Consider the following 26,765-nt stretch of genomic DNA (forward strand, 5'->3'; position numbering starts at 1 on the left):
AGAATCTCACAGAATGGACCAACACAGTATTCTACTTGGTTCTGGGTGTGTGTTGGTCATGTTTTAGAAGGTACTGACTTCCCCCATTGTAAAACAAAACGAGGCAGAAAAAAAATAACTGTATCTCATGTATCTACCAAAATTAAATTGAATACGTTGAAGGGAATCCAGAAGTGAAAAATGTATCTAAGACATGTAATTGTAGAAATATGAAAGCCAAAAAGGAAAAAACTTAAAAAGGAGCTGGTAAAAATATTGTAGATAAGATGGGAAAAGAGAAAAACATTGGAAATTTTTAGTCTGAAAATATAAATGAGTCATAATGGGTGGCAGGGTGGTGGGGGAAGCACCCTCTAGTTTATATACTGTTTTCCCTGAATCCTGGAGCTTTCCGGTGCTGCTTGGTCAGTAAACTTGCTCTTCCCCTGTTCTTCTAGCAGTTCTTCTGGGGGAGGGATCTGCTGTGCTCATTCTCAGGTGTCTGTGCCTGAGGGGAGATGCCCCGGTGCTGGGCTCAGTGTGAGCCTTTTATTCTGTGAGGCCTCTGTTCCCTGGTGGCCCCTCCCCTCCCAGGCACAAGGTGAAACAAAGAGGAAAAACAACACTGGCAGCGGCCAGATTTCCTGTTCTGGAGTCGAGCTCCCCATGAGTAACTAACCGCAGTCTCCCAGTCCTCACTGGCCTAGATGCTCCTGGGGGCAGGCCCGGGTGCACTGATCTGCACAGCTTGGAGGGCGCCCAGTGGCAGGAGAGCTCTTGCTGTCCTGTGCCCTCCCTGCTTCCACCTGTCCCAGGGGGAGTGCAGGATCCCCGGCTTTGTCTGCTTGGGTGCCCTGGGACCCGGGGCCCAGAGCCGCTGGACCCACACTCCAGGGAACTGCCTCTCCTAAAGGGAACCGGGTACAGCCACCTCTGGCCAAAGCTGGCCCACCTGACTAGCTTCTCCCAAATGCCCCGGAGGGCTCCGGCCTCCAGCCCTTTACTGATATCAGACTGCGGTTTGCCCTGAGCTTTCCTCTGGGTTTCTCCTCTTATAGTGACTCCCGGAGACTGGAGGCTTCACTGCCGCTCCTGTGAGTCTGCCCGATTTCCCTGCTAAGCACTTTTCTGTCAGGGAAAACTCTGGCGCAGATTTTTAAAGTTCCTGCTTCTCCAGGGCTGGGCTTTCCTGCCCCATTTGTTCTTGCCGCTCAGCTTTAGCCCCTCTCCTTGTGGTGTCCCTCCCCCACCTTGTATCTTTTTTTTTTTTCCTACCTTCCTACCTTGTTAGAAGTGAAAATTTTTCTCTCTGTAGCATTCCAGCTGTTCTCTCATTAAACCTCAGGTCAAATTTATAGGTGTTCAGGATGTTTTCAGAGTTATCTAGGTAAGTCTGTGGGGCCAGGAGAGTTGAGGACCCCTACTCTTCCATCTTGCCCCTCCCTTCAGGATTGTTTTTTTTTTTTTTTAATTTTTATTTATTTATGATAGTTACAGAGAGAGAGAGAGGCAGAGACACAGAGGGAGAAGCAGGCTCCATGCACCGGGAGCCCGACGTGGGATTCGATCCCGGGTCTCCAGGATTGCACCCTGGGCCAAAGGCAGGCGCCAAACCGCTGCGCCACCCAGGGATCCCCCTTCAGGATTGTTAAGTAAATGTAGTCCCAGCTTTATTATCAAAGTGCAAGAGGAAATGAGATGGCCCTTAGACAAGCTAACTTTACAGATATGTGTTCCATAAAGGAAAAAGAGAAAAAGCATACCATTGAGTATCTTTGAAAATTTTAATAAAACTTGCAATTATATCAACTGCAATTTGAAACACTGGAAATAACAATGAAATGCTGAGGCTCTCTAGCATCTCCATTACTTTTTATCAATAATCTTTAGAGCACAAAAAACTAGGCAACCTTCAGAGGCTAGCCACACTGAAATGTTTTTCCTTAATATTTTTTCCTTATTATTTACTGAAGCAATATCAATTCTCACCAGTATCACTGGTCCTTTAGGTCAGTTAACTACCCAAATTAATAAGTTCCTCCATCTATAACACCCCAGATCTTACCACACGTTTTCAAATGGAACCATGTGTACAGTAGACTAAATTTCAGATTAACCAAGAAAAGACTGGGACGAGGGGTACATTACCTCAGTGACTCAAAAGCCTCTGGGAATTCTAACTCTATAGCACTGGGTAGAGGCCCAGAAATCTCTAAAAAGCATTCCAGGTGATTCTTAACTTCAGGCAGGTCAGAGAAACATGTTAAAGTATCACAGAACAGGTTTCTCTGTAGGAAGTGAACACTTTCTAAAATACCCAAGTCTTAGACCTTATTCAAGAACAACCAACCGGGGCAGGCTGGGTGGCTCAGCGGTGTAGTGCTGCCTTCAGCCCAGGGGCTGATCCTGGAGACCCAGGATTGAGTCCCACACGACTCATGCATGGAGCCTACTTCTCCCTCTGCCTGTGTCTCTGCCTGTGTGTGTGTGTGTGTTGTCTCATGAATAAATAAAATATTTAAAAGAAAAAACCAACCAACCAAATGATGCTAAAAGCCATGGGCAGTATAGTCTATTAAATTGTACTAGTGAGGAAAAGGTCCACACCATAGAATGGGAAAAAGAAATCTGAACTGTCAGATGTATCAAATGCCACAGAAGCCAACTCAGTGTTTTCCAAAGAAACAATAAACCGGTCTTATCAAATGCAGATGTGAAAATTTTAAAATGTATACAACCAGTAAATACACTGTGATCTTGATGGAAAACATTGCTACAAAAATGACCCCCAGTAAGTCACAAAAAATGTGCCTACTTATTTACACTTAAAAAATGACTTGGCTGTTTATCAAGAGATGACACTTTTCCCTACTCCTTGAATCTAGGAATTTCCATTGCAATTTTTCACCAATAAAATGCAAAATAATTTCCTGTGACTTCAGAGCCTAGGCCTGAAGAGGCCTTGCAGATGCTACCGTTCTTTCTTGGAACACTCCCACTGCCAAGTACATAAATCAAGGCACTGAAGAATCAGCACATGGAGAGAGTCTCAGGCACCACATCTCCAGGCAGCAGGTAAGGCCACCTTCATGGCCTTCACCTATCATCTTGCTGAGCGCAGCTGTAGAAATAAACTACAGCAAGACTAGAACTAATCAACCAGATACAATCAACTGACACCCTCATGAGAAATAATACACTGAGTTAAGACAGTAAGTTTTGGGTGTTTTTTTTACACAGCAATACGTAACTTAGATCAGAAAGCATAAGGTCAAATAAGAGTGGATTACTTAATCCAAACACCAAACAAGAAGCTATATGATTGAGAGCTTTATTTTAAATTTTGAATAGCAGGAAAAAAATCTGTAAAATCCTGAGAATTTGATTCAACATTCAATCTTAAAGTCACTAATTCTAATTTTAAATATAAGTGCTTTAATTTTATATTCACAAAACTAATTACAATATACTCTAATGAATTTTGTTAAGGCTTTTCTGTGTGTGTGTGTGTGTGTGTGTGTGTGTGTGTGTGTGTCAGAGTATAAACCTTCCTCTAATTCTTCTGTCCAACAGAATCTCTACTTTCAAATGACCACTTAATTGTAGTGGTCTTTCCCATCTAACATAGTAGGCTTGTATTCCTGTGGTGCATGTGGAAGGCAGTGATTTCAGGGAAGTTAACATCTACTCATGTATTCCATTCCCTTTGGCAAATAGGAAATGTTAGAGTGCCTGACAGACCCTATAATGATGTTCAGAGAGAGCATTTTATAACCTATATAGGCAACCAACAAAAATGTAAGTTAGAGTAAGACTTGCATTATTAAAATTTAGAGATTTGCATTGTTGAGGCTTATCTTCAACTTTTTCATAGTTCTACATTTAATATCTGCACTGCTACTGCATCAGAGGAAGTTTAAAATTCATACTTTAATCTTCTATGTGAGAATAAACTTAGCATGATTCTACTAATTTCTAGATTTAATAGGGATATTGACCCTAAAGGAAACCTTTCTATCTCACATCACCAAACCACTCTCCACACCCAGTTTAATATTTTTGTAAATGCTTAATAAATGATTAGTCTCTAAAGATGAGCAGTGTTCATTAGCTGCATCATATCATGCAAAGCATGAAAAACCAGCAGAACTAGCTTTTCTGCATCAGTCTCTGGACATGATTTCCAAGTTGAACAGATCACAACAAACCTGTGAAGCACAAAGAAAAAGATGAGTAAGTACTATGCAAAAATCAGAACACAAAGAGGCTCCAAAGTGATGATGAATACAGCCATGACCTTTATTCCATCTAGCTATTCATATATCAAGTGTGAATTCTTATTGACATTAGGTATATGTAACTGGACACAACTGAAGGTAAATTCTATGTATACATAATGCTAGGAATACCTAATGTACTGTGTGACTTAAGGACAAAAGAGAAAAAAAAATTAGAGCTCAAGAGCGCTCTGGAGTAAGGTCTCACTATGTTCAACCAACCCACCCACCTCTTCCTGAAAAAAAACCAAACAAACCCCCTTCCTAAAACATAGTGAGTTCGAGGGTGAATTCATGCAATGTTTGCAATGAAACTTGAACTATTTTTCAGGAATATAGCATTTAAAGACAGTTTAAAAAAGAAAAAAAATCAGAGAAAGGATAAGAGGAGAGAAAAGCTATTTCTAGGAAAGCCAGACAGAAACTCTCTTGGGAAAAGTCATGCCTTCCACCATCTCCTTCTAGAGTCTCCTGATTTAAAAAAAAAAAAAAAAAAAAAATCCCCTATCTGGCAGTACTAACCCTCTTGAAACTAGCATTCCTCTTTCCAGACACTCACATTTCCATAGCAAACCATGCATTAAGCATAAATTGGAATCAAAATGCTGCTGGTACAATGCAGAGCTTCTGGATAATCATGTAATGTTCACATCATTAAAAAAGACAGAAAATTAAAACTTCAACATGTACTTTTCGATTAAGCAGATGCAATAAAAACATGCTCTGGCCTAGTGCTTAATGATGAAACTTATGTTTGACTGGTTATATTTGCTGAAACATATCCACAAACCTACAGAAAGTTCTGCCTTGTTTTCATCTAGTGATTCATCATCACTCATCATTCTCCAGCTACACTGGAATATTTAGCCATATAAATATATTTCTTTGCAATGATTAACAATTGCTATTTAAGTACTGACATTTTAAAACATTCAGTGATCTTTCTAAATTATAGAAAGAAAGCTTTCCTACATGCATAACTTATAAATGAATGTATACAGATGCCAATGCAGAGAAAATTTGCTTTGTAAGCATTCAAAAAGTTATGTTATTTTTGCCTATAAAACTGGCCAACAATGACTTATAATGCCTAGAGTTGTGATGTGATGAAATGAAAAGGAATATATCGTAACATTACAACATTACGTTAGTTGTAATGATGAAAAACTGAAAATAGGGAAGTAGTTACATAAATTATAGAAATCCATAAGACATTATTTAACTTTGAAAACATCTCAAAGCATATTTAACAGCAGTGGAAATTGCTTGAAATAATGTTAAATAGAAATGAATTTCCCAAAAAGGACACTAAAATATTTATAATGTGATCTAAATTTACAGAAATTATACACTATATGCATTATAGACTAGAAACATAATAACAGACTTGTATCTTGAAATGGAAATGATTCTGTTCTTACATTTTTTTTCATTTTTTACAAACTTTTTATGAGCATGCAGTACATTTAAAATGTTATTTAAAAAACCAATATTCATTTAACAATGAATGAAAAGCGCTTTCCGTATAGTGAAAACTATTTAATATGTATTCATAGTAATGACTTACAAATGTGTAGCTCTAGCTCTGACCTCTTTTGTGAGATTCACAATTATATAACCATATGCCTACTGACAAATTCCCTCATATACGAATACATTTTTTATTAAATATCAAAGTCAACATGTAAAACAAGATTCTTAATTCTATCCTAACATACCCCAACCACATTTCTCCAATTTTTACCATCCCAATAAAAGTTACCATCAAAAATTACCAATTCATCAGTAAGTCACCTTCAAAATAGCTCTCAAATCCCTCCACTTCTCTCTACCTTCATTATCCATTCCTTTGTTCAACTTATCATTTGTGTTTATTGATTTCCCTCATCTCATTCTTGCTCATATTACTGTTCATCTTACTTGCACTCCGTATAACAGCCAACAGTCCTTTATACATACAAATAAAGCATGTGTACTTTTCATGCTTAAAAACCGGTAAAATGCTTCCCATTATCCTTAGAAGAAAATCTCAACTCCTTACCATGTTACAAAGCCCTATTATCAACTGACCACCCCAACCAAATCAATGTATCCAGAAGCAATATTTTTAAAGCTCTCTAGGTAGATTCTACTGTGCACTCAGAGTTGAGAATGCTGTCCTACCAGATTTAGTTCCTCTCTACCTCTCCTCAACAACTTCTTCTACCGCCCCTGCCCACTTCAACTTCATGGCTAATTTATAGCTATATTGCCTTTTTCTGTCCTTATAAATGTCAGGCTCTTTCTAACTGAAGACCATATAATTATTTTCAAAGACAAAGCCATTGTGAAAATATTTACTAAATTCAACTTATTTGCTAGGCATTGTTACAGAGCTGGAGATACAACAAACAAATAAAAAACCCTGTTCTTATGGGCCTGTATTCTAGGAAGGAAAGAAAGATTAATATACAAATAATGTATGCCCACTGGGTGGTTATGAGTGTTACAAAGAAAATATAGTGGGGGGGGGGTGCTATTTTAGATTATCAGAGGAGGCCTCCCAGATGAGAGAAAATTTTTAAGCAAATACCTATATGAAGTAAAGGAGTGATCCTTGCATATATTTCAAGGAAGAGTACAAGGCAGAGGGAATCATAACTGCAAATGCCATGAAGTGGGAGCTTTCTTGCTATATTCAAAGTACAAGAAGACGAGAAGAATGGCTGGAGTAGAGTGAAACAGGAGTAGAGTTCTAGAAGGTAAGGTCAGAGCTATAACTGAGAGCCTGATCATGCAGGATCTCACAGGAGGACTTCAGATATTACTGTGAGTGAAATAAACTCTTGAGACATTTTGAGTGGAAGGGCATTTTTAAAAGGGCATCAAGAGCTGTTGCGTAGACAATGTTCTGCAGGGAAGGAAAGGGTGAAGTAAGAAGACCACAGGCGAACCTGTTGCAAAAACCTAAGTGGGAGAAGGTGGTGGCTCATTATGGGGGTAGCACTGGAGATAGCAGACAACAGATCAGAGTCTGGAGAGCTATATTCTTGGCTGTTCATGTGAGTAATTCCTTCTCCTCCTTTACATCTCGGCTTCACTGGCCCTCTCGAACCACACTAAATGAAGCAGAGCTCCATCCCACTCCCCAGCTGCCAGTTTGTCTACTACCACATCAACTTGTTTATTTCCCTCATAGCATTCATCATTAGTTATCTTCCTTATTTGTTTGCTTTTGGCTCTCTTTCCCGAGTAGAAAATAAAATCTGTAAAAGGGAAATCTTGTCTGTCTTATGTCCTTAGCACCTAAAATACAAGTTCTCACTACATACTTCCTGAATGAATGAATGAATGAATGAATGGAAGTTCTGCTCCAGGATCAGGTCTTCTTCTAAAGTCAGAGAGCTGAGGTGTGTCTGGCTGGAACTCCTATCACTGCACACAATACAATATCCATATTTGTCTGGAAGTATGTAAGAATGCTTACTTATCCTCTGTGTCTGATGATTTTAGACCTTTGACACTTTATTATGAAAAAAAAATCTATGTTTAATCTTTGTAATTTACTCTTTAATTTGTACACTAATATACATGAACTGAATATAACTGAATATATAATGATCATTTAGGACTTAGATGCTAACAAATACATGTACCTATGGTATAACAGACTATGCACAGAGGACACTTGACATAGATACAGATGATAAAATTTTGAAAAATAACACTACTAAACTCTTTTAAAAAGTTAAAGTAAAAAAAAAAGTTAAAGTAAAAAAAAAGTTAAAGTATAAAAATATATTACACACTGAAATATGTCATACATATTATCTTTTCAATTTTTCCCATTCCGTCTGAGGCTTCCATGCTTATTATCTTATTCACATAGTGCTAAATGTAGCCACATCATTTTTTTAAAGCTCATATTCTCAAAGACCTCTGAGAAGAGATGGCCAGACTGTGTGAATGAGGGCTTTTTAAGCCTTTCTACCAATTTCATATTACCTTGTTCTCCAACTACCAGATTATAGTATTTTCTTTCTCATTCTTTCCACAAACCTCATACAACACAAATGAAATGCATCTGAATTGGTAAGACTGGTAAGACATTCTTTTTTTTAATATAAATTACTTTACCTAATCTATTATCTTGGACACTTCAGTACTATCTATGACTACATGAACCACCACATATTTACAATCAAATTTTATCAGAACTTAGTAGAAAACACCTTGAGTGGAACTAATATGTTAATATATGTACTGAGTTTTGAGAATGATGATGGTATGTCACTGAACCTTAAATGGTGTTCTGCACAAAATGCCTAAAGTGTCCCAAAACAGGACAGAGAAACTGGTAAAAATAATTATGTTGCAAGTGACAGAAAGAATCACAGCACAAGGAAGACATTCCTCTAATAGTACAGTAAGAATGAGAAGAGCAGCTTTACCTGTCATCTCTGATATGGTAGAAAAATCCATAGCCATTGTGGACCATGGGAGCCACCACTCCCAGCATGTTTAAATAACCAATCAGACTTGTTGAGAGAACAAAGTTTCCACCTCCTCCACTGTGTGGCATAAAGAAAAGATATTTTACCAGGCTTACAGAAATTTACATTCCTTCTGAAGAATTTTTAACCTTCAGAAAAAAGGATCTGACTGATCAAGTTAGAAAACACTATATTATATTACCTTTTGGAGAAAAGTGGGTCTGTAAATAGCTCTGGAACAGGAAGACCTTCCTCTTTTGCTATGAGTAAAAGACCTAGAAGATGACGGTCAAATCCTGCAATGAAAGCCCAAGAATGAAGGTAGAAAAAAATTTTCAACATGAGAGATTATTTTTAAGTCAGAATAATTCCAAAGTAAGTACCTTTTCCAGATGAACAATCTTTCATCATTTTATTATGTTTTGTAAAAGCTTGTAACATCTTTTGTTGTTGCTCAAGGAACTGTATTTAAAAAAAAAATCAAGACATACTTCAATAAACTATACAGAAGCCAAATTTTAAAACCCCTGAATTCAACATAATCAGGATCCGGGTAACCTGAGAGAGAAAAGATTTCCAGAAAGACACTGAGACTCATGCTTCTATATATTTTCCTTCTTTCTTCTACTGCCTTTTCTGTCCTATATTGTCCTTCACCTTGGTTATTTCTTTCCCAGAAAAGGAAAATAGGAACTTGTGGGCAGCACTGAAATGATATTAAAGTGTTAACGACAGAAGCAACTAAGATTTCAAAACTGACTCAGAGCTGTTAAAAAATGATAATGAAACAGTTCTATGACATTAAAATAAATTAACATATACATAACCGTGTTTATCAAAACTAAAGAAAAATATCAAAACAGCGGTGGGAAGGAGCTAACATATTGTCTAAATTCTTCCAAAAAGAAAAAGAAAAAAAGTATAGGAGTGCCTGGCTGGCTTGGTTGGTAGGGAATTTGATTCCTGATAGGGTTAACAAAAAAAAGAAGCATATAACAGAACTGTTCTGGTTCTAATACATGAAAATAAGCATCTGTGATTTCAAAAACTTTCAATGACATCAAGAAAAGCTTCCTTTAAAGGCACTTTGGGACAGTTTGCACTTTACTGGTAGATCAGTAACAGTAAAATATTCATGGTATTAAAGATACTTTGCCTAAAAAGTGACACAAATGGGCTTCTTCTCAGGTCTTTCCTGTTTCATATTCTTCCCAAATATATACTTCACTGGTAAATGAATGCTTTGAAAACCTGAGGAAAAAATATCTGACAGTATTTTACTGATCTAGGGGAATTTAAGCAGAGAAGTTAGCTATTCAAGGACTAAGGTTCCTTTAAACAAATAAAAATTACTGTGAGTTTTTTTTCCTTTCAAATACTCACACTAGTAGAAGGATCCTGCATGGATTGGCACCACCTCAATGCTTCTACTGTACATGATCGCATAGTCTCTGTACGGCCATGATAAAAATACCTCGTCATAGCAGTTTCATAGCAGCTGCCAGGACTACAAGAAAACATGAAAATAGGAGGCAAGATGGCAGGAAAACAGGAGTCCTTTATTCATCTAATCCCCTTAAGTTAGCTGGATAACTATCAAATCATTCTGAACAACTATAAATTCAACTTGAGATGTAAGGAAAGAACAGCTGGAACTCTTTAAGTAGAAAAGTGACCATTTTTCTCAAGGTAGGATTGCAGAGGAAAAAAGGAGGGGATATATCAGAAGATAAATGGCAGGGGAGCAGAGGGGGGGAGCTTTTGTAAGTCACTTTGGGGAAACTGACACAGCCCAGGAGCTCAAAATTGGGACCTCTAGAAATCTGCTCCTGTGAGAGACTTCCCTGCCTGAAAGGGGCTCAATGAAGCAGGGCAGAATCACAAGTGGGACAGTGGGACCTCAATATTTCCAGAGGCATAGAGGGAAGAGAGGTACCTGAGCCAGTAGAGTTCCCTAACATTAGAGTGGGGAAATGGGGGCAGCCCTGATGGCCCAGCGGTTTGGCACCTCCTGCAGCCCAGGGAGTGATCCTAGAAACCCGGGATCAAGTCCCACGTCAGGCTCCCTGCATGGAGCCTGCTTCTCCCTCTGCCTGTGTCTCTGCCTCTCTCTCTATCTCTCTGTCATGAATAAAAAAAAAAAAAAAGAGTGGGGAAATGGGTTTAACTCAGTAAGCCTGGGAGGAGGCTCAGCTTGTTTTGCCATAAACCGGAACCAAGGTGGATCCAATGAGGGCTCTCTGTGTTGGGTGCCTGCAGAGGACTGAACATGGCAACCTTCTGCCTTCCTCTGAGAAAGGTGGAGTGGATGCTCACTAGACAGGATGAATGTTCTCTGTTCCAGGGCTCTGCAGCAGGCAGAAGCGGGTGACCCTCTGCTTCCTCTGGGAGTGGAAGCACACACAAGCAGGCAGAGGCTCTCCCTGCCGGAACCCTACAAATTGCACAAATCAGTCCTTTCGCCTACCCCCAGGAGAATGACTGGGCAGGCACCATAGGAGTCTGCAGAGTTTGGCACACTTCAGGATCTCTCAGCTTGGGGGCTGGAGATCTGGGTGGGACATTTTTGTTTTCGCCCTCTAAAGAGGTATGGAAAGACTCCAGGGAACCAAAGCCTTACACAGCAAACAGCTTACACTTAGCATGCCTCCTGGCAAGAGGCGGTACATGGTACATCTCTGCTTAGGAATAGACACCTGAGAATCAGCACAATAGGCCCCTCCCTCAGAAGACCAGCTGGAAGAACAGGGAAACAGCAGGTTTACTGACCAAGAAGCACTGGAAAACTCCAGGACTGGGGGAAAATAGTATATAGAACTTGAAGTTTTATTTTCTTATGATTTATCTTTCAGTTCAAAATTTTCCAATTTTTAAAAATTTTTTTGTTTCAACTAGTTTCTTATTTTATTAACTCTGTGTTTTTAGGTCTTTTCTTTTTTAACTTATTATTTGCAATTACATGTCATGGATATATTTTTCATTTTTGGCTTCATTTAATGTATTCAATTTTATGTTTGTGTGTGTGTATATATACACACAAAACAGAAAATGTGTGTGTGTATGTGTGTATATATATATATACACACATACACACACACACATATGTGTGTTACTTTTTAAAAAAATAATTTTGAATTTAGTATCTTTTAACAAACAGACCAAAATACACCAAGTGGATAACCTTGTTTTGTCCATGCTATGAGATTATATTCTCTCTGCCCCTACCCTTCTTCCTCTGCCCATTCTCTCCCTTTCCCTCCCCCATCCTTTTTTGGGGGCTTTCTCTTTGTCTTCATCTTGTTTCTTTTATTTTCTAGTTCCTGACCTCTTCAGAGTTATCTAGTGTGTATTTTGCTTGGGTCATGGTTGATGTTTTTGACTCTGCCCACTCATACAGTGATTCTTTACTTAACAAAATGACTCCAAGTAGGAATTCAAAACAAAAGAAAGAACCAGATGTATTCATGTCTGCCACAGATCTAATGGATATGGATTTAAGTAAGATGTCAGAGATGGAGTTCAGGAGCACAATTATAAAGTTATTAATTGGTCTTGAAAAAAGCATAAATGACTCTAGAGAATCTCTTAGAAATGAGATCTAATCAGGCAGAAATAAAAAATACTCCAAGATGCAGTCTAAACTGGATGCTTTAACAGCTGGGGTAAATGAGACAGGAGAGAGAATAAGTGGCATAGAAGACAAGTTGATGGAAAGGAAGGAAGTTGAGGAAAAAAGAGAAAAATTAAGAGCCCAGTAGGAGAGGCTCTGAGATAAGCAATAGTTTGAAAAAAAAAATAATAACATCAGTATTATTGGAATTCCTGAGGGCATACAGATGAAGACAGAGAGGACCAGAAGTTATATTTGAACAAATCATAGCTGAGAATTTCCCTAATCTGAGAAAGGAAACAGGCATTCATAGCCAAGAGGTAGAGAGGACCCTTCCCAAAATCAATAAAAACAGATCAACCCCCGACATACAATAGTGAAGCTTGTAAATTTCAGGGATAAAGAGAAAATCCTGATAACAGCCTGAGACAAGAGATTCCTAATATAAAAAGGAAGAAATATTAGATTAACAGCAGACCTATCCAAGAGACCTGGCAGGACAGAAAGAACTAGTATGATATATTCAGAATACTAAATGAGAAAAACACACAGCCAAGAATACTTTATCCAGCAAGGCTGTCACTCAAAATGGAAGAAGAGACACAGAGCTTCCAGGGCAGACAGAAACTGAAAGAATATGTGGCCACCAAGTCAGTTCTGCAAGAAATATTAAGGGGGATCCTATAAGCAAAGAGGGAGTCCAAGGAAATAGAGTTAATCTGCAGAAACAGGGACTGTACAAGTAATACAATGGCCCTAAATCCATATCTTTCAATAGTTACTCTGAATGTGAATGGGCTAAACGCTCCAGTCAAAAGACACAGGATTTCAGATTGGATAAAAAAGCAACACCCATCCATATGCTGTCTACAAGAGACTCATTTTAAACCTAGATACCTTCACACTAAAAATGAGGGGGTGGAGAACCATGCAAATGGACCCCAAAAGGAAGCCGGGTTAGCAATCCTCATATCAGACAAATCAGATTTTAAACCAAAGACTGTAGTTAAGTAAGAGATGAAGAGGGACAATATATCATACTTAAAGGGTCTATCTAACAAGAAGATCTAACAATTAAAAATATTTATGCTACTAATTTAGAAGTAGTAAATTATATCAACCAATTAATAACCAAAGTAAAGAAACACATAGATAATAACACATTAATAGTTGGAGACCTCAATACCCCATTCAAAGCAAGGGATAGATAATCTAAGTAGATCGACAAAGAAACAAGAACTTTGACACACTATACCAGATGGACTTCAATATACAGAACATCCCATCCTACAACAGAATATACATTCTTCTCAAGTGCACATGGAACTCTCTCCAGAATAGACCCCATACTGATCACAAATCAGGTCTCAACCGGTACCAAACGACTGGGATAATTCCCTGCATATTTTCAGACCACAGTGCTTTGAAGCTTGAACTCAACCACAAGAGGAAATTTGGAAGGAACTCAAACACTTGGAGGTTAGAGAGCATCCTACTAAAGAATGACTGGGTCAACCATGAAATTAGAGAAGAATTAAGAAGATTGGTGAAAACTAAAGAAAAGGAAAGCACAACTGTTCAAAACCTTTGGGATACAGCAAAGGCAGTCCTAAGAGGGAAGTACATTTCAATACAAGCCTCTCTCAAAAAACCAGAAACATCTCAAATACACATGCTAAACTTACACCTAAAGGACTGGAGAAAGAACAGCAAATAAAGCCTAAACCAAGCAGGAGAAGAAAAATAAGAACAATTAGAGAAGAAATCAATGAAACAGAAACCAGAACAGTAGACTAGATCAATTAAAACTAGGAGCTTGTTCTTTGAAAGAATTAATAAAACAGATAAACCCCTAGCCAGACTTAATAAAAAGAAAAGAGAAAGTCCCAAATTAATAAAATCATGAATGAAAAATCATGATCAAAACCAAGGAAATACAAATGATTTTAAGAACGTATTATGGGCAACTATATGCCAACAAATTAGGCAATATGGAGGAAATGGATGTATTCCTGGAAACTTTGAAACTATCAAAACTGAAACAGGAAGAAATAGGAAACCTGAACAGACCCATTACCAGCAAGGAAATTGAAGCAGTCTCAAAAACCTCCCAAGAGTCCAAGGCCAGATAGCTTCTCAGGGGAATTCTACTAGATATTTAAAGAAAAAGTAATAACTATTCTACTGACACTATTTCAAAAAATAGAAATGGAAGGAAAACTTCCAAACTCTTTCTATGAGGCCAGCATTACCTTGATACCAAAACCAAAGACCCCACCAAAAAGGAGAATCACAGACCAATATACCTGATGAATATATATGCAAAAATTCTCACCAAGGTATTAGTCAATAGGACCCAACAGTACATTAAAAGCATTATTCACCTTGACCAAGTGGGATTTATTCCTAGCTGCAAGGGTGGTTCAACATCTGCAAATCAATCAATGTGATACATTACATTAATAAAAGAAAGGACAAGAACTATATTATCCTCTCAAATGCTTTAAAAGTATCTGACAAAGTACAGCATCCTTTCTTGATTAAAACTCTCCACAATGCAGGGATAGAGGGAACATACTTCAATATCATAAAAGCCATCTATGAAAATCCCACAGCAAATACCATTCTCACTGGGGAAAAACTGAGAGCTTTTCCCCAAAGGTCAGGAACAGGAAAGAGATGTCCAGTCTCACCACTGTTGTTCAACACAGTACTAGAACTCATAGCCTCAGCAATCAGACAACGAAAAGAAATAAAAGGCATCTAAACTGGCAAAGAAGTCAAACTCTCACTCTTCACAGAAATATGACACTGTATATGGAGAACTCAAAAAAGATTCCACCTCAAACTTGCTAGAACTCATACAGGAATTCAGCAAAGTGGCAGGATACAAAATCAATGCACAGAAATCAGTGGCATTTCTATACACTAACAATGAGACTAAAGAAAGAGAAACTAAGGAGACAATCCCATTTATAATTGCACTCAAAACCATAAGATACCCAGGAATAAACCTAACCAAAGATCTGTACTCTAAAAACTAAAGAACTGAGGGGGGCACTTGATGGGATGAGCACTGGGTGTTATTCTGTATGTTGGCAAATTGAACGCCAATAAAAAATAAATTTATTATAAAAAACAATAAAAATTTAAAAAAAAACTAAAGAACACTTATGAAAGAAATTGAAGACACAAAGAGATGGAAAAACATTTCATGCTCATGGACTGGAAGAATAAATATTGTAAAAATGTCTGTGCTGCCCAGGGCAATTTACACGTTCAATGCAATCCCTATAAAAAAACCATGGACTTTCTTCACAGGGTTGGAACAAATAATCCTAAGAGCTGTATGGAACCAGAAAGACCCTGAATAGCCAGGGGAATGTAGAAAAAGAAAACCAAAGCTGGGGGCATAACAATGTCTGACTTCCAGCTCTATTACAAAGCTGTGATCATCAAGACAGCATGGTACTGGCACAAAAACAGACACATAGATCAATGGTACAGAAGAATGGGACAGAGAACCCAGAAATGGACCCTCAACTCTATGGTCAACTTATCTTTGACAATGCAGGAAAGAATATCCAATAGAAAAAAGACCATCTCTTCAACAAATGGTGTTGGGAGAATTGGACAGCCACATGCAAGAAGAATGAAACTAGACCATTCTCTTACACCATAAACAAAGATAAACTCAAAATGGATGAAAGATCTAAGTGTGAGACAGGAGAACACAGGCCCTTCATCCTCTATGACCTCAGCTGCAGCAACTTCTTGCTAGACACATCTCTAAAGGCAAGGGAGGGGCACCTTGGTGACTTAATGGCTGAGCATCTGCCTTTGGCTCAGGGTGTGATCCCAGGGTTCTGGAATTGAGTCCTGCATCGTGCTTTCCACAGGCAGCCTGCTTCATCTTCTGCCTATATCTCTGCCTCTCTCTCTGTGTCTCTCATGAATAAATAAATAAAATCTAAAAAAAAAAAAAAAAAAAAGGCAAGGGAAACAAAGGCAAAAATGAACTACTGGGACTTCATTAAAGTCCTGCACAGCAAAGGAAACAATCGACAAAACTAAAAGACAATGTACGGAATGGGGAAAGCTATTTGCGAATGACATATCAAATAAAGGGCTAGTATCCAAGATCTATGAAGAACTTATCAAACCCAACACCCAAAAACCAAGCAATCCAATCATGAAATAGGGAGAAGTCATGAAGATGCATTTCTCCAGAGAAGACCAACACATGCCAACAAGCACATGAAAAAAATGCTCCACATCACTTGTCATGAGGGAAATACGAATCAAAACTACAATGAGATACCACTTTACAGTCAGAATGACTAAAATGAACAAGTTAGGAAACAACAATGTTGGCGAGGATGTGGAGAAAGGGGAGCCCTCTTACACTGTTGGTAGTTCTAAAAATAGAACTACCCTATGATCCAACAATTGTACTACTGGTAATTTACCCCATATATACAGATGTAGTGAAATGATGGGTAACTTGTACCTCAATGTTCATAGCAGCTATGTCCACAATAGCCAAACTGGAAGGAGCCGAGATGTCTTTCAACAGATGAAAGGAAAACTAAGATGTATATATATACAATGGAGTGTGTATGTGTATGTGTGTATATATATATATACACACATACACATACACACATATATAGAATAGAATATTACTTAGCCATCAGGAAGGATGAATACCTACCACTGATATCGAAGTAGATGGAAATGGAGGGGGTTATGCTGAGTGAAATAAGTCAACCAGGGAAAGACAATTATATGGTTTCATTGATGATTCATTCTACTCATATGTAGAATATAAGAAACAGTGCAAGGGACCACAAAGGAAGAAGGGGAAACTGACTAGGGAAAAATTATAGAAGAAGACAAATGAGACAATCTGAACTCTGGGAAAGAAACTGAGAGTTGCAGAAAGGGAGGTGGGTGAGGGAATGGGGTAACTGGGTGACAGGCATTAAGGAGGGCACGTGATGTGATATCCACTGGGTGTTATACGTTATGTTGGCAAACTGAATTTAAATAAAGAAGAAAAAAATGAAAAGAATGTTTCATAAGAAAGAAAATGTTAAAATGTTATTACAAAGAAAGCTTACCTAATAAAGCTGGCTTTGGTCAGAAACTAAGTTCTACAACTACAGACCGTAGTTGAGACTTTCAATAACAAAGAGACTACTTCCAGGATCAAAGAGTAAAAAAGTACTCCGATAAACAGGGCTGGTACAATATGGGCTGTTTCAAAGGCTTGGCTGTGGTCAGGTTATGTTCAGCAGTACATCTCTGGTAGGTGGCCTCTAAGATGCACCTTCACTGATCTCTGCCTCCTGGTAGTAATACTCTGGTGTAACGCCTCAGTTTGAGTCTGAGATGCACCTTGTGATTTGCTTCTCATGAAAAGAACAGGACAAAAGTGAAAGGATGTCATTTCTGAAACTAGATCTCACTTACTTTCACTTTCTTGTTAGGAGGAAAACCAGCTGCCACACTGCTCTACAGAGAGGTCCAGCTGGTGAGAAACTGAGGTAAGCCTCTGGAAAATAGCCTGGAAGGAACTGATCTCTGCTAATAATCACAAGTGAGCTTGGAAGCAGATCCCCCTCTGAGGGGTATCTTCAAGTGAGAAAAGAATTGAATGACACTCTAACTACAATCTCAGGAGACCTGAAGTCAGAAGCACCTAGCTAGCCTACACCTGGGTGTAACAGGAAATATGAAATATGAAAATATGAAATAGCATTTGTTGTTTTATGTCAGTAAGTTTGTGGTAACTGTTACACAGCAATAGATAATACAGAGCCCTTGGCCTTTAGTTCCTTCATATACAACATGAATGACTACAGAATTAAGTAAAAGCATTCTCTGAAAAGTTCCCCAGAGTGAAGACTGCTTTCCTGGGTTGAAGAAAGATACAACAATTTTAGATGTACAGCTCTCTTACTTATGTAACATTCTTTTTCCTGGTGGTTGGAATTCATAGTTATAAAGATCAAATGGAGTGAGAGGATAAGATGTGAACATAGGCATTAAGAAGGCTCAAACAGAATTACTAAACCTCTACTGCCTGGTGTTTCTATAATGCTGTCTCCCTGAGCTGGAATAGTATTAAAGTATAAGTAAAAATTTAACACTAACATTCTTTAGAAAAATAAAAGCAGTAAGTAAAAATATCACTGCTCTGTAATCTCTAATAAAATAATAGATCTTGGTTATGATTATCAATGACTACTAAAACTATTAAGTAAAAAACGAAGGGAGGAAACTTTATAATGGATATTGGCTAACAAATCCACTCAATCTCAACAAGATGAAACAGAAAACAAATGACATTATTTGATTTTCTGTTGTAAAAAATAATAAAAATAACTGATTCTTATTCTCAAGTCTCTAGATCTAACTTCCAGTTTATAGGAAACATGGGAGACAGAGCAACATGTTTAACAGTTATTTTTCTTTGGCTTTAAAAGGCAAATGCATAAAACAGTAATATAATCTTGTATCAATGGACACACAATATATAAAGATGTAATATGTGACAAAATACAGAGGGTACAGAGATGTACAGAAGCAGAATTTTACATGCTACTAAAACTAAGCTGTTATTATTCAAATGAGGTTATTATAAATATTAATTGTACTCTCCCAAGTAACCATGAATAAAATAAAGAATGTAAATAAAAAGGGAATTAAAATGGTACACTATAAAAAAATAAGCAAATACAAAAAAAAATAGTGGAAGAATTTAGAAACAAAACTCAAATAACATGCAAAATATAGCTAGTGGCAGAATAAATATCTTTTTATCAGTAATTATTTTAAATGTAAATATGTTAAATTATCCAATCAAAGGCAGAGATTGACAGAATGGATAAGAAACTCATAATCTATCTATATGCTTTCTATAAGAGGTTCACTGTAGATACAAAGACATTAAGAGGTTAAACATAAAAGGATGAAAAAAGATATTCCATAAGAATAGTAAGTAAAGAGAGTTGGAGTGGCTGTTATTATCAAACAAAACAGATTTTAGGTCAAAAGAGTTAAAAGAGGCAAAAAGAACAATTACATGCTGATAAAAGGTTTAATTCATTAAGAAGACAAAACAATTATAAATATATATGCACCAAAAACGAGCCCTAAAACATATGAAGCAAATACTGGCAGAATTAAAGAGAGAACCAGACATTCATTCAACTACAATTAGAAACTTCAATATCCAACTTTCAATAATGGAGATAGTCCAGGCAGACAGAAAATCAGCAAGGAAACAGAGGACTTGAACAGCAATATAAAAAGCCAGACCTAACAGGCATATATAAAACATGTCATTTCATAAAAATAGAATACAAATTCTTCTCACATGCACACACAACACTCTCTAGAAACGACCATATAATAAGCCACAAAACAAGTCTCAATGTGGCTCAGAGGTTTAGCGCTGCCTTCAGCCCAGGGCCTGATCCTGGAGACCTGGGATCGAGTCCCATGTCAGGCTACCTGCATGGAGCCTGCTTCTCCCTCTGCCTGTGTCTCTGCCCCTCTCTCTCTTTCTCTGTGTCTCTCATGAATTAAAAAAAAAATTAAAAATACTGAATTAATACAAAGTATCTTCTTCTTTTTTTTTTTCAAAGCATCTTCTTCAATGACAATGGAATGAAGCCAGAAATCAGTAAAAGAACACCTAGAAGATTCACAAATGTAAAAAAATCCAATGACACACAACCAACTGGTCAAGGGAGAAATCACAAGGGAAATTAGAAAATGCCTTGAGATGAATGAAAATGAAAACACAACCTACCAAAACTTAACGGATGAAAAGTATTCAAAGGGAAATTTATAGCTGTAAATATCTTTGTTCGGAAAAAAAATAAAAAGAAAAAAGTGCAAAATAAACCCAAAGCTAGCAAAAAGAAGAGAATAATTAAGACTAGAGATGAAGTACAGAAATTAAAAATAGAGAAAGTTAACTAAACTTGGTTCTTTGAAAAGATCAACAAAACTGGCATTTAACTACAATGATTAAGAAAAAACAGAGAGAAAACTCCAATTACTAAAATTAGTTATGAAAGAGAGGACATTACTGCCAACTTTACAGAAATAAAAAGGATTATAAGAGAATACTATGAACAGCTATATACCAATAAACTGGGTAATGTATATGAAATGGATATTCCAAAAAACACACAAACTACCAATTGTGACTCAAGAATAAAACAGAGATCTGATTGGATCTACTACCAGTCAGGAAATGAATCAGTAATCAAAAACCTCCCAACAAACAGAATTTCTGGACCAGATAACTTACTGGCAAATTCTAACACTTGAATTAACACCAATTCTTTTCAAATTCCTCCAAAAAACTGAAAAGGAAGGAACATTTCCTAGCTCATAAACGAGGCTAACATTACCCTGTATATGAAACACAAAGACACAACATTTTTCCAAAGAAGACATTCAGATGACCAACAGACATATGAAAAGATGCTCATCACTCATCACTGGGGAAATACTAATCAAAACTACAGCAAGATACCATCTCACAGCTGTCAGAATGGCTAACATCAACAACACAATAAACCGCACGTGTTGGTGAGGATGAGGAGAAAGGGAAACCCTCTTGCACTAGTGGTGGGAACACAAACTGGTAGAGCCACTCTGGAAACCAATATGGAGGTTCCTCAAAAAGTTAAAAATAGAACTACCCTATGATCCAGCAATCGCACAACTGGGTATTTAACCAAAGGATACAAACAGTGATTCGAAGAGGCACGTATACCCCAATGTTTATAGCAGCATTATCTACATAAGCCAAGTTATGGAAACAGACCAAATGTCCACTGACTGATGAATGGATAAAGAAGAATGGGGTGTATATATTACTCAGCCATAAAAAGGAATGAAACCTTACCATTTGCAATGACACAGATGAGGCTAGAGAGTAAGCAAAGTCAAGTCAGTCAGAGAAAGACAAATACCATATGATTTCACTCATATGTAGAATTTAAGAAACAAAACAAGCAAAAGCGGGATAAAAAAGGAGCAGGCAAACCAAGAAATAGGCTCTAACTATAGATGGTGATCAAAGAGGAGGTACATGGGAGATGGATCAAATAGGTGATGGGGATTAAGGAGTGCATTCTTTGTGATGAGCACCAGGTATTGTATGGAAGTGTTGAATCACTAAATTGATTCTGAAACTAATGTTACACTGTGTTAACTAACTGGAATTTAAATAAAAATGTTAAAAAAGGGTTATTACAAGACACAATAGACTCATATCCTTTTATAAATATAGATGCAAAAATCTTCTAATTACTAGTAAACCGAATTCAGCAGCATATTAAAGGGACAATACACCATGCCCAAGTGGGATATAGCTAGGAATGTAAGGGTGGTTCAACAAATGAAAATCAATCAATATAATATACCTTATTAATAGAATGAAGGATAATTGCTACAGGATAATTGAGACAGAAAAGCATTTGACAAAATCCAACACTCTCCCATAATAAAAACAGTCAATCTACTACGCATAAAAAGAAACTTCCTCAACATAATAAAGGACATTTTTAAAAAACTCACAGCTATCATCATATTCAATAGTGAAAGAATAAAAAATGTCCACCTAAAATAAGGAATATAACAAGGATAATTCAATATACTACTGGGTGTTACAGCCAAGACAAAAGAAGTAAAAGGCATTCAAATTGGAAAGAAAAAAAGCAAAACTATTCACAGATGATCTGATCTCAAATCCATAAAAAACTATTAGAGCTAATAAATTCAACAAAGTTTAAAGGTACAAAACCAACATGCAAAAATCAGCTACATTTCCATACACCTGAAATGAATGACCTGAAAAGAAAATTAAGAAAACAATTCCATTTACATAGCATCAAAAAGAATAAAATACTCAAGATTAAACTAACCAAAAAAGAAATATTATACGCAGGAAACTACAAAACACAGCTTAAAATAATTTTAGAAAATATAAATAAATGGAAAAGGACTCTGTGTTCATGGATTGGAGACTTATTATTAAGGTGACAATGCTATAGGTTCAAAACTCCAACATTTCTGCAAAAATGGAAAAACTAATCCTAAAATTCATATGGAATTTCAAGAATAGCCAAAACATTCTTGAAAAGAACAAAGGTGAAAGATACCTTTGTTTCCAAAACTTACTACAAAGCTACAATAATCATGATAGTATGGTACTGACACAAGAAGAGACATAGAGAACAATGAATAGAAAGTCCAGAAATAAACTCTTACATCTATAATTAATTGATTTTAAACAACATCATCAAGAACGTTCAATGAATAGTCTCTTCAAAAAATAATGCTGGGAAAACTGGATATCCACTTGCAAAATAATGAAGTTGGACCCTTACCACACACAATACACAAAAATTAATTCAAATAGCATCAAAGAGAGGTGCCTGGGTGGCCTGGTTGGTTCTGACACACACACAGTTAGTATGTCAGACTCTTGATTTCAGCTCAGGGCATGATTTCCAAGGCATGAGATTCAGCTCTGCATTGGGCTCCACACTGGACATGGAGCCTCCTTAAGATTCTCTCTCCTCCTCTGCCCCTCCTCCTCCCCCACCATTTGCACTCTTTCTCTCTCTCTCTAAAAAAAGAGTGAGAGAGAAAAAAGCATAAAAGACATAAAAAGCTAGAACAGTAAAACTCCAGAAGGTAATATAAGGGTAAAACTTCATGACAATAGATTTAGCAATGACTTCTTGAATATGACAACAAAAGCACAGGCAACAAGTGAAAATGAAATAAACTGGACTTCAAAATTAAAAAACATTGTGCTCAAAGGATACCACCAAGAGAGTGAAGAGAAAACCCACAGAATGGAGGAAATACTTGCCAATCACATATATGATAAGAGTTTCATATCCTCAATACATAAAGAACGCTTACAATTCAACAACAAAATGACAACCTAATTACCAAAAGCACAAAGGACTTTTATAGACAGTATGACAAAGAAGATATACAAGTGGCCAATGAATATATGAAAAGATACACAACCTCATTAGTCAATAGAGAAACACAAAAACCACAACAAGACACTACTTCACAACTGATTGTTAACAACTTTTTAAAAAAGATTTTATTTATTCATTTATTCATTTATTTATTTATTTATGGGGGAGGGGAACAGACACAGGCAGAGGGAGAAGCATGCTGTATGCAGGGAGCCTGATGTGGGACTCGATCCCAGGTCTCCAGGATCACACCCTGGGCTGAAGGCGGCGCTAAACCACTGAGCCACCTGGGCTGCCCTCGTTACAACTTTTTTAATGAAAAAAATAAGCGTTGGCAAGGATGTGGAACAACTGGAACATCTGTATACTCCTGGTGGGAATGTAAAATGGTATAGCTATGGTGGAAAATAGTTTGGCAAATGCTTAAAGAGTGAAAAAGAATTACACAACATGGTGTGTGATTTAATTTCTATACCCATTCCTAGGTATAGAAATTAAAACAGGGACTCAGATACTTGTATGTGAATGTTTACAACAGCATCATTCACAATAGCCAAAAGGCGGAAAGAAGTCTCTATCAACAGATGAATGGATAAAGAAAATGTAGTATACCCATATGGTGGAATATTTAGCCATCAAAAAGAATGAAGTTGTGATTCTACAACATGGATGAACTTTGGAAACACTATCCTAAGTTAAATATGCCAGAGACAAAAAGGCAAATATTGTGTGGTCTCACCTAGGTGAAATATCTAGAACAAACAAGACAAGTGAAAGTAGATTAGAGACTACAAGGGGCTGAGGCAAAAGGAGGAATGAGAAATTATTGCTTAATAGGTATAGTTTCTCTTGGGGGCAATGAAAAAATCTTGCAAATAGTTGTAATGGTGCACAACTTTGAGAATGTAATTGACGCTGCTATATTATACACTTAAAAGTGGCTCAAATGGCCAAGCTTTCTTCTATATATATTTTACCACAATAAAAAAAAGATAATCAACTGTTTAATGCAAATAATAACAGTGTATTGTGAGGCTTATTACATATGTAGAGGTATCATATACAACAGCAAAAAAAAATAGGAAAAACAAAAGAGAAGCATTCTGTTTTAAGATTCTTATGTTACACTTCAAATGGAAAATGTTATTTGATGGTAGACTCTAGTAAGCTAAAGGTGTATTTTATAAACCCTAGTGCAACTACTAAAAACAAAACAAAACCAAAAAAAGAGTACACCCGACAATGGAGATAAAATGGAACAATTAAAAAAACACTATGAATTCAAAAGAAGATAAAAAGAAGAAAAATCAGATATGATAGAAAGAAAAGAAAGAGCAATATGGTAGACTTAAACCCAACCTTATTGATTATTATATTAAATGCTAATGACATAACTATCCCATTTAAAGGCACATATTCTCAGATTAGATATTTCAAAAGCAAGGAGCTTCTAATTCTGCTTGGGATGTAGAAAGTCATAACATACCATCTCTCCTATCCTAAAAATTAGTAAAGACTGGATAATCTATAAAATCATGAACCCATCAGGAAACTGAGGCTATAAGAAAACCAAGTGATATGAATTCCAAATAACAGTAAAACCCCTCCTAGAAGACAGCAGACACTTCAGAGGATGAAAAACAAGACTACAAGTGTCACACATCGGGGCACCTGGGTGGCTCAGTGGTTGAGCGTCTGCCTTCAGCTCAGGTCATGATCCCGGGGTCCTGGGATTGAGTCCCGCATCAGACTCCCCACAGGGAGCCTGATTCTCCTTCTGCCTATGTCTCTGTGTCTCTCATGAATAAATAAATAAAATCTTTAAAAACATAAAAGTGTCACACATCAAAACTCTAATACACTGATGATGGAAATCCAAATTAGGGCATGATGTTACTTGGGAAAAAAAGTCAGGAAAAACACTGGGGAGTTAGGATGGAATAGCTATGGTAAAGATTTGTTCTTGGACTTTAAGGTTCTGAAAATGGAAAATAGTAAATGAATGCTCCTCACCATCCAGTAAGTCTATAATAGGCCAGCTGAAGTGCAAGTTGAATAAATGTATCAGGGTGAAGCATCTTCTTCTTGGTTAGCTTTTTGCCAAAAGATGTAAAGGGATACACCACAATCTGCAGATCAGATGCCTAACAAAAAAAATTAAATGGGAAAAGTGAAAAATCAGCTAAGAAGAATATCCCAAAGATAACCAAATCGTCATTTGCATTAACCATTAGATATTAAAAAAACTTAAAGGCATTAAAGCTGTAATTTAACATGTTTTATGTTGCTGGGGTGCCTGTGTGGCTCAGTTAAGCACTGGACTCTTAATTTCAGCCCAGGTCATGATCTCAGGGTCATGAGATGGAGCCCCATATCAGTCTGTGCTCAGTCTGGAGAGTGTGCTTGAGATTCTTACTCCCTCTCTCCCTCTGCCCCTCCTTCCACCTGCCCTTGCTCATGCTCTAAAATAAATCTTTAAAAATAAATAAAATGTTTTATGGTTGGCATGCTTGGATAATAGCCAAAGTTTTAGATGTGGTAGTTAAAAGAAAAACCATTACTATCTAAGAAAAAAAAATGTTTAAAAATCTACCTGCTTGAGATATTGGGCTTTAGCTTGATTAATGTCGTTTAGTATTTTATCATCCACAGTGAAAACAAGCTCCTCTGGAAGTGATATATCCCGTACTTTTTCTGAACCCTGAAAATAGGGAAAAGACTTAAAAATATTAAATTAAAGAACTATTAGGAAAAAAAAAGATGAAATACTTTTTCTAACATACCTTCCATCTTCCTTCATTCTCAAAAATCTTCTGATCAACATAATGGTTTATGTTCACAATAACCATTCCATCAAGAGGAGCATGCTAATGAAAATACACAAGATTTTGAATACCTTATGTCAACTCATACAACTTGACCCAATATTTTATTTTCAATTTCCCTCCTCTTCAATCTTAAAAAATAGTAAAGTGCAGAATTCAAATGCCTCACCTAATGATAAGATACAGATATCCTATAGCATAGGAAGTGACTGCTATATTTTATTTGCTGCAAAAGAAAAAATACTTAAAGTTGGAAGCACCTGATTAGAGATCTTGAGGTAATGGGGAGAGGTATAAAGCAAACATGGACAATGTAGAGAAAATAACTATTTAAACTGGAAATGAAAGGAGGTGTATGTGTGCAGTGCTAAGATGTTCTGAAATTTTAAGAGCACTTTGAAAAAAGCAAAGGAGGATGACAGACTTTCTGAAGGCTAAATTGAGCATGGATATGAACTTTACTGGTAAAGACACAGGCCACTAGGTGAGTATTTAAAAGCATAATCAGTTTGTGTTCATGTCTACAAGAATGTTCAGATGCAGCAGAAATAATTTTCAATGTTTAAGGAATG

The 26,765-nt window shown here is 36.9% G+C and overlaps 1 protein-coding gene across 9 annotated transcripts in view; it reads right to left on the reverse strand.

Moving 5' to 3' along the window:
* Positions 1 to 3,296: 3,296 nt before the first annotated feature.
* CROT (carnitine O-octanoyltransferase) overlaps positions 3,297 to 26,765 on the reverse strand; it is a 58,172-nt gene continuing 34,703 nt past the window's right edge. For all 9 annotated transcript variants that reach the window (XM_072784351.1, XM_072784356.1, XM_072784354.1 and 6 more), the window contains 8 exons: positions 26,152 to 26,235; positions 25,962 to 26,069; positions 25,382 to 25,512; positions 10,112 to 10,235; positions 9,112 to 9,190; positions 8,931 to 9,024; positions 8,687 to 8,806; positions 3,297 to 4,187 (listed from right to left, as the gene is read on the reverse strand). In XM_072784351.1, coding sequence (XP_072640452.1) covers positions 4,067 to 4,187; positions 8,687 to 8,806; positions 8,931 to 9,024; positions 9,112 to 9,190; positions 10,112 to 10,235; positions 25,382 to 25,512; positions 25,962 to 26,069; positions 26,152 to 26,235 — 861 coding nt within the window. In that variant the 3' untranslated portion in view covers positions 3,297 to 4,066. The remainder of the gene's footprint in view (positions 4,188 to 8,686; positions 8,807 to 8,930; positions 9,025 to 9,111; positions 9,191 to 10,111; positions 10,236 to 25,381; positions 25,513 to 25,961; positions 26,070 to 26,151; positions 26,236 to 26,765) is intronic.

This window comes from Canis lupus, chromosome 18, assembly GCF_048164855.1.
Source record: "Canis lupus baileyi chromosome 18, mCanLup2.hap1, whole genome shotgun sequence".
Taxonomy (NCBI): domain Eukaryota; kingdom Metazoa; phylum Chordata; class Mammalia; order Carnivora; family Canidae; genus Canis; species Canis lupus.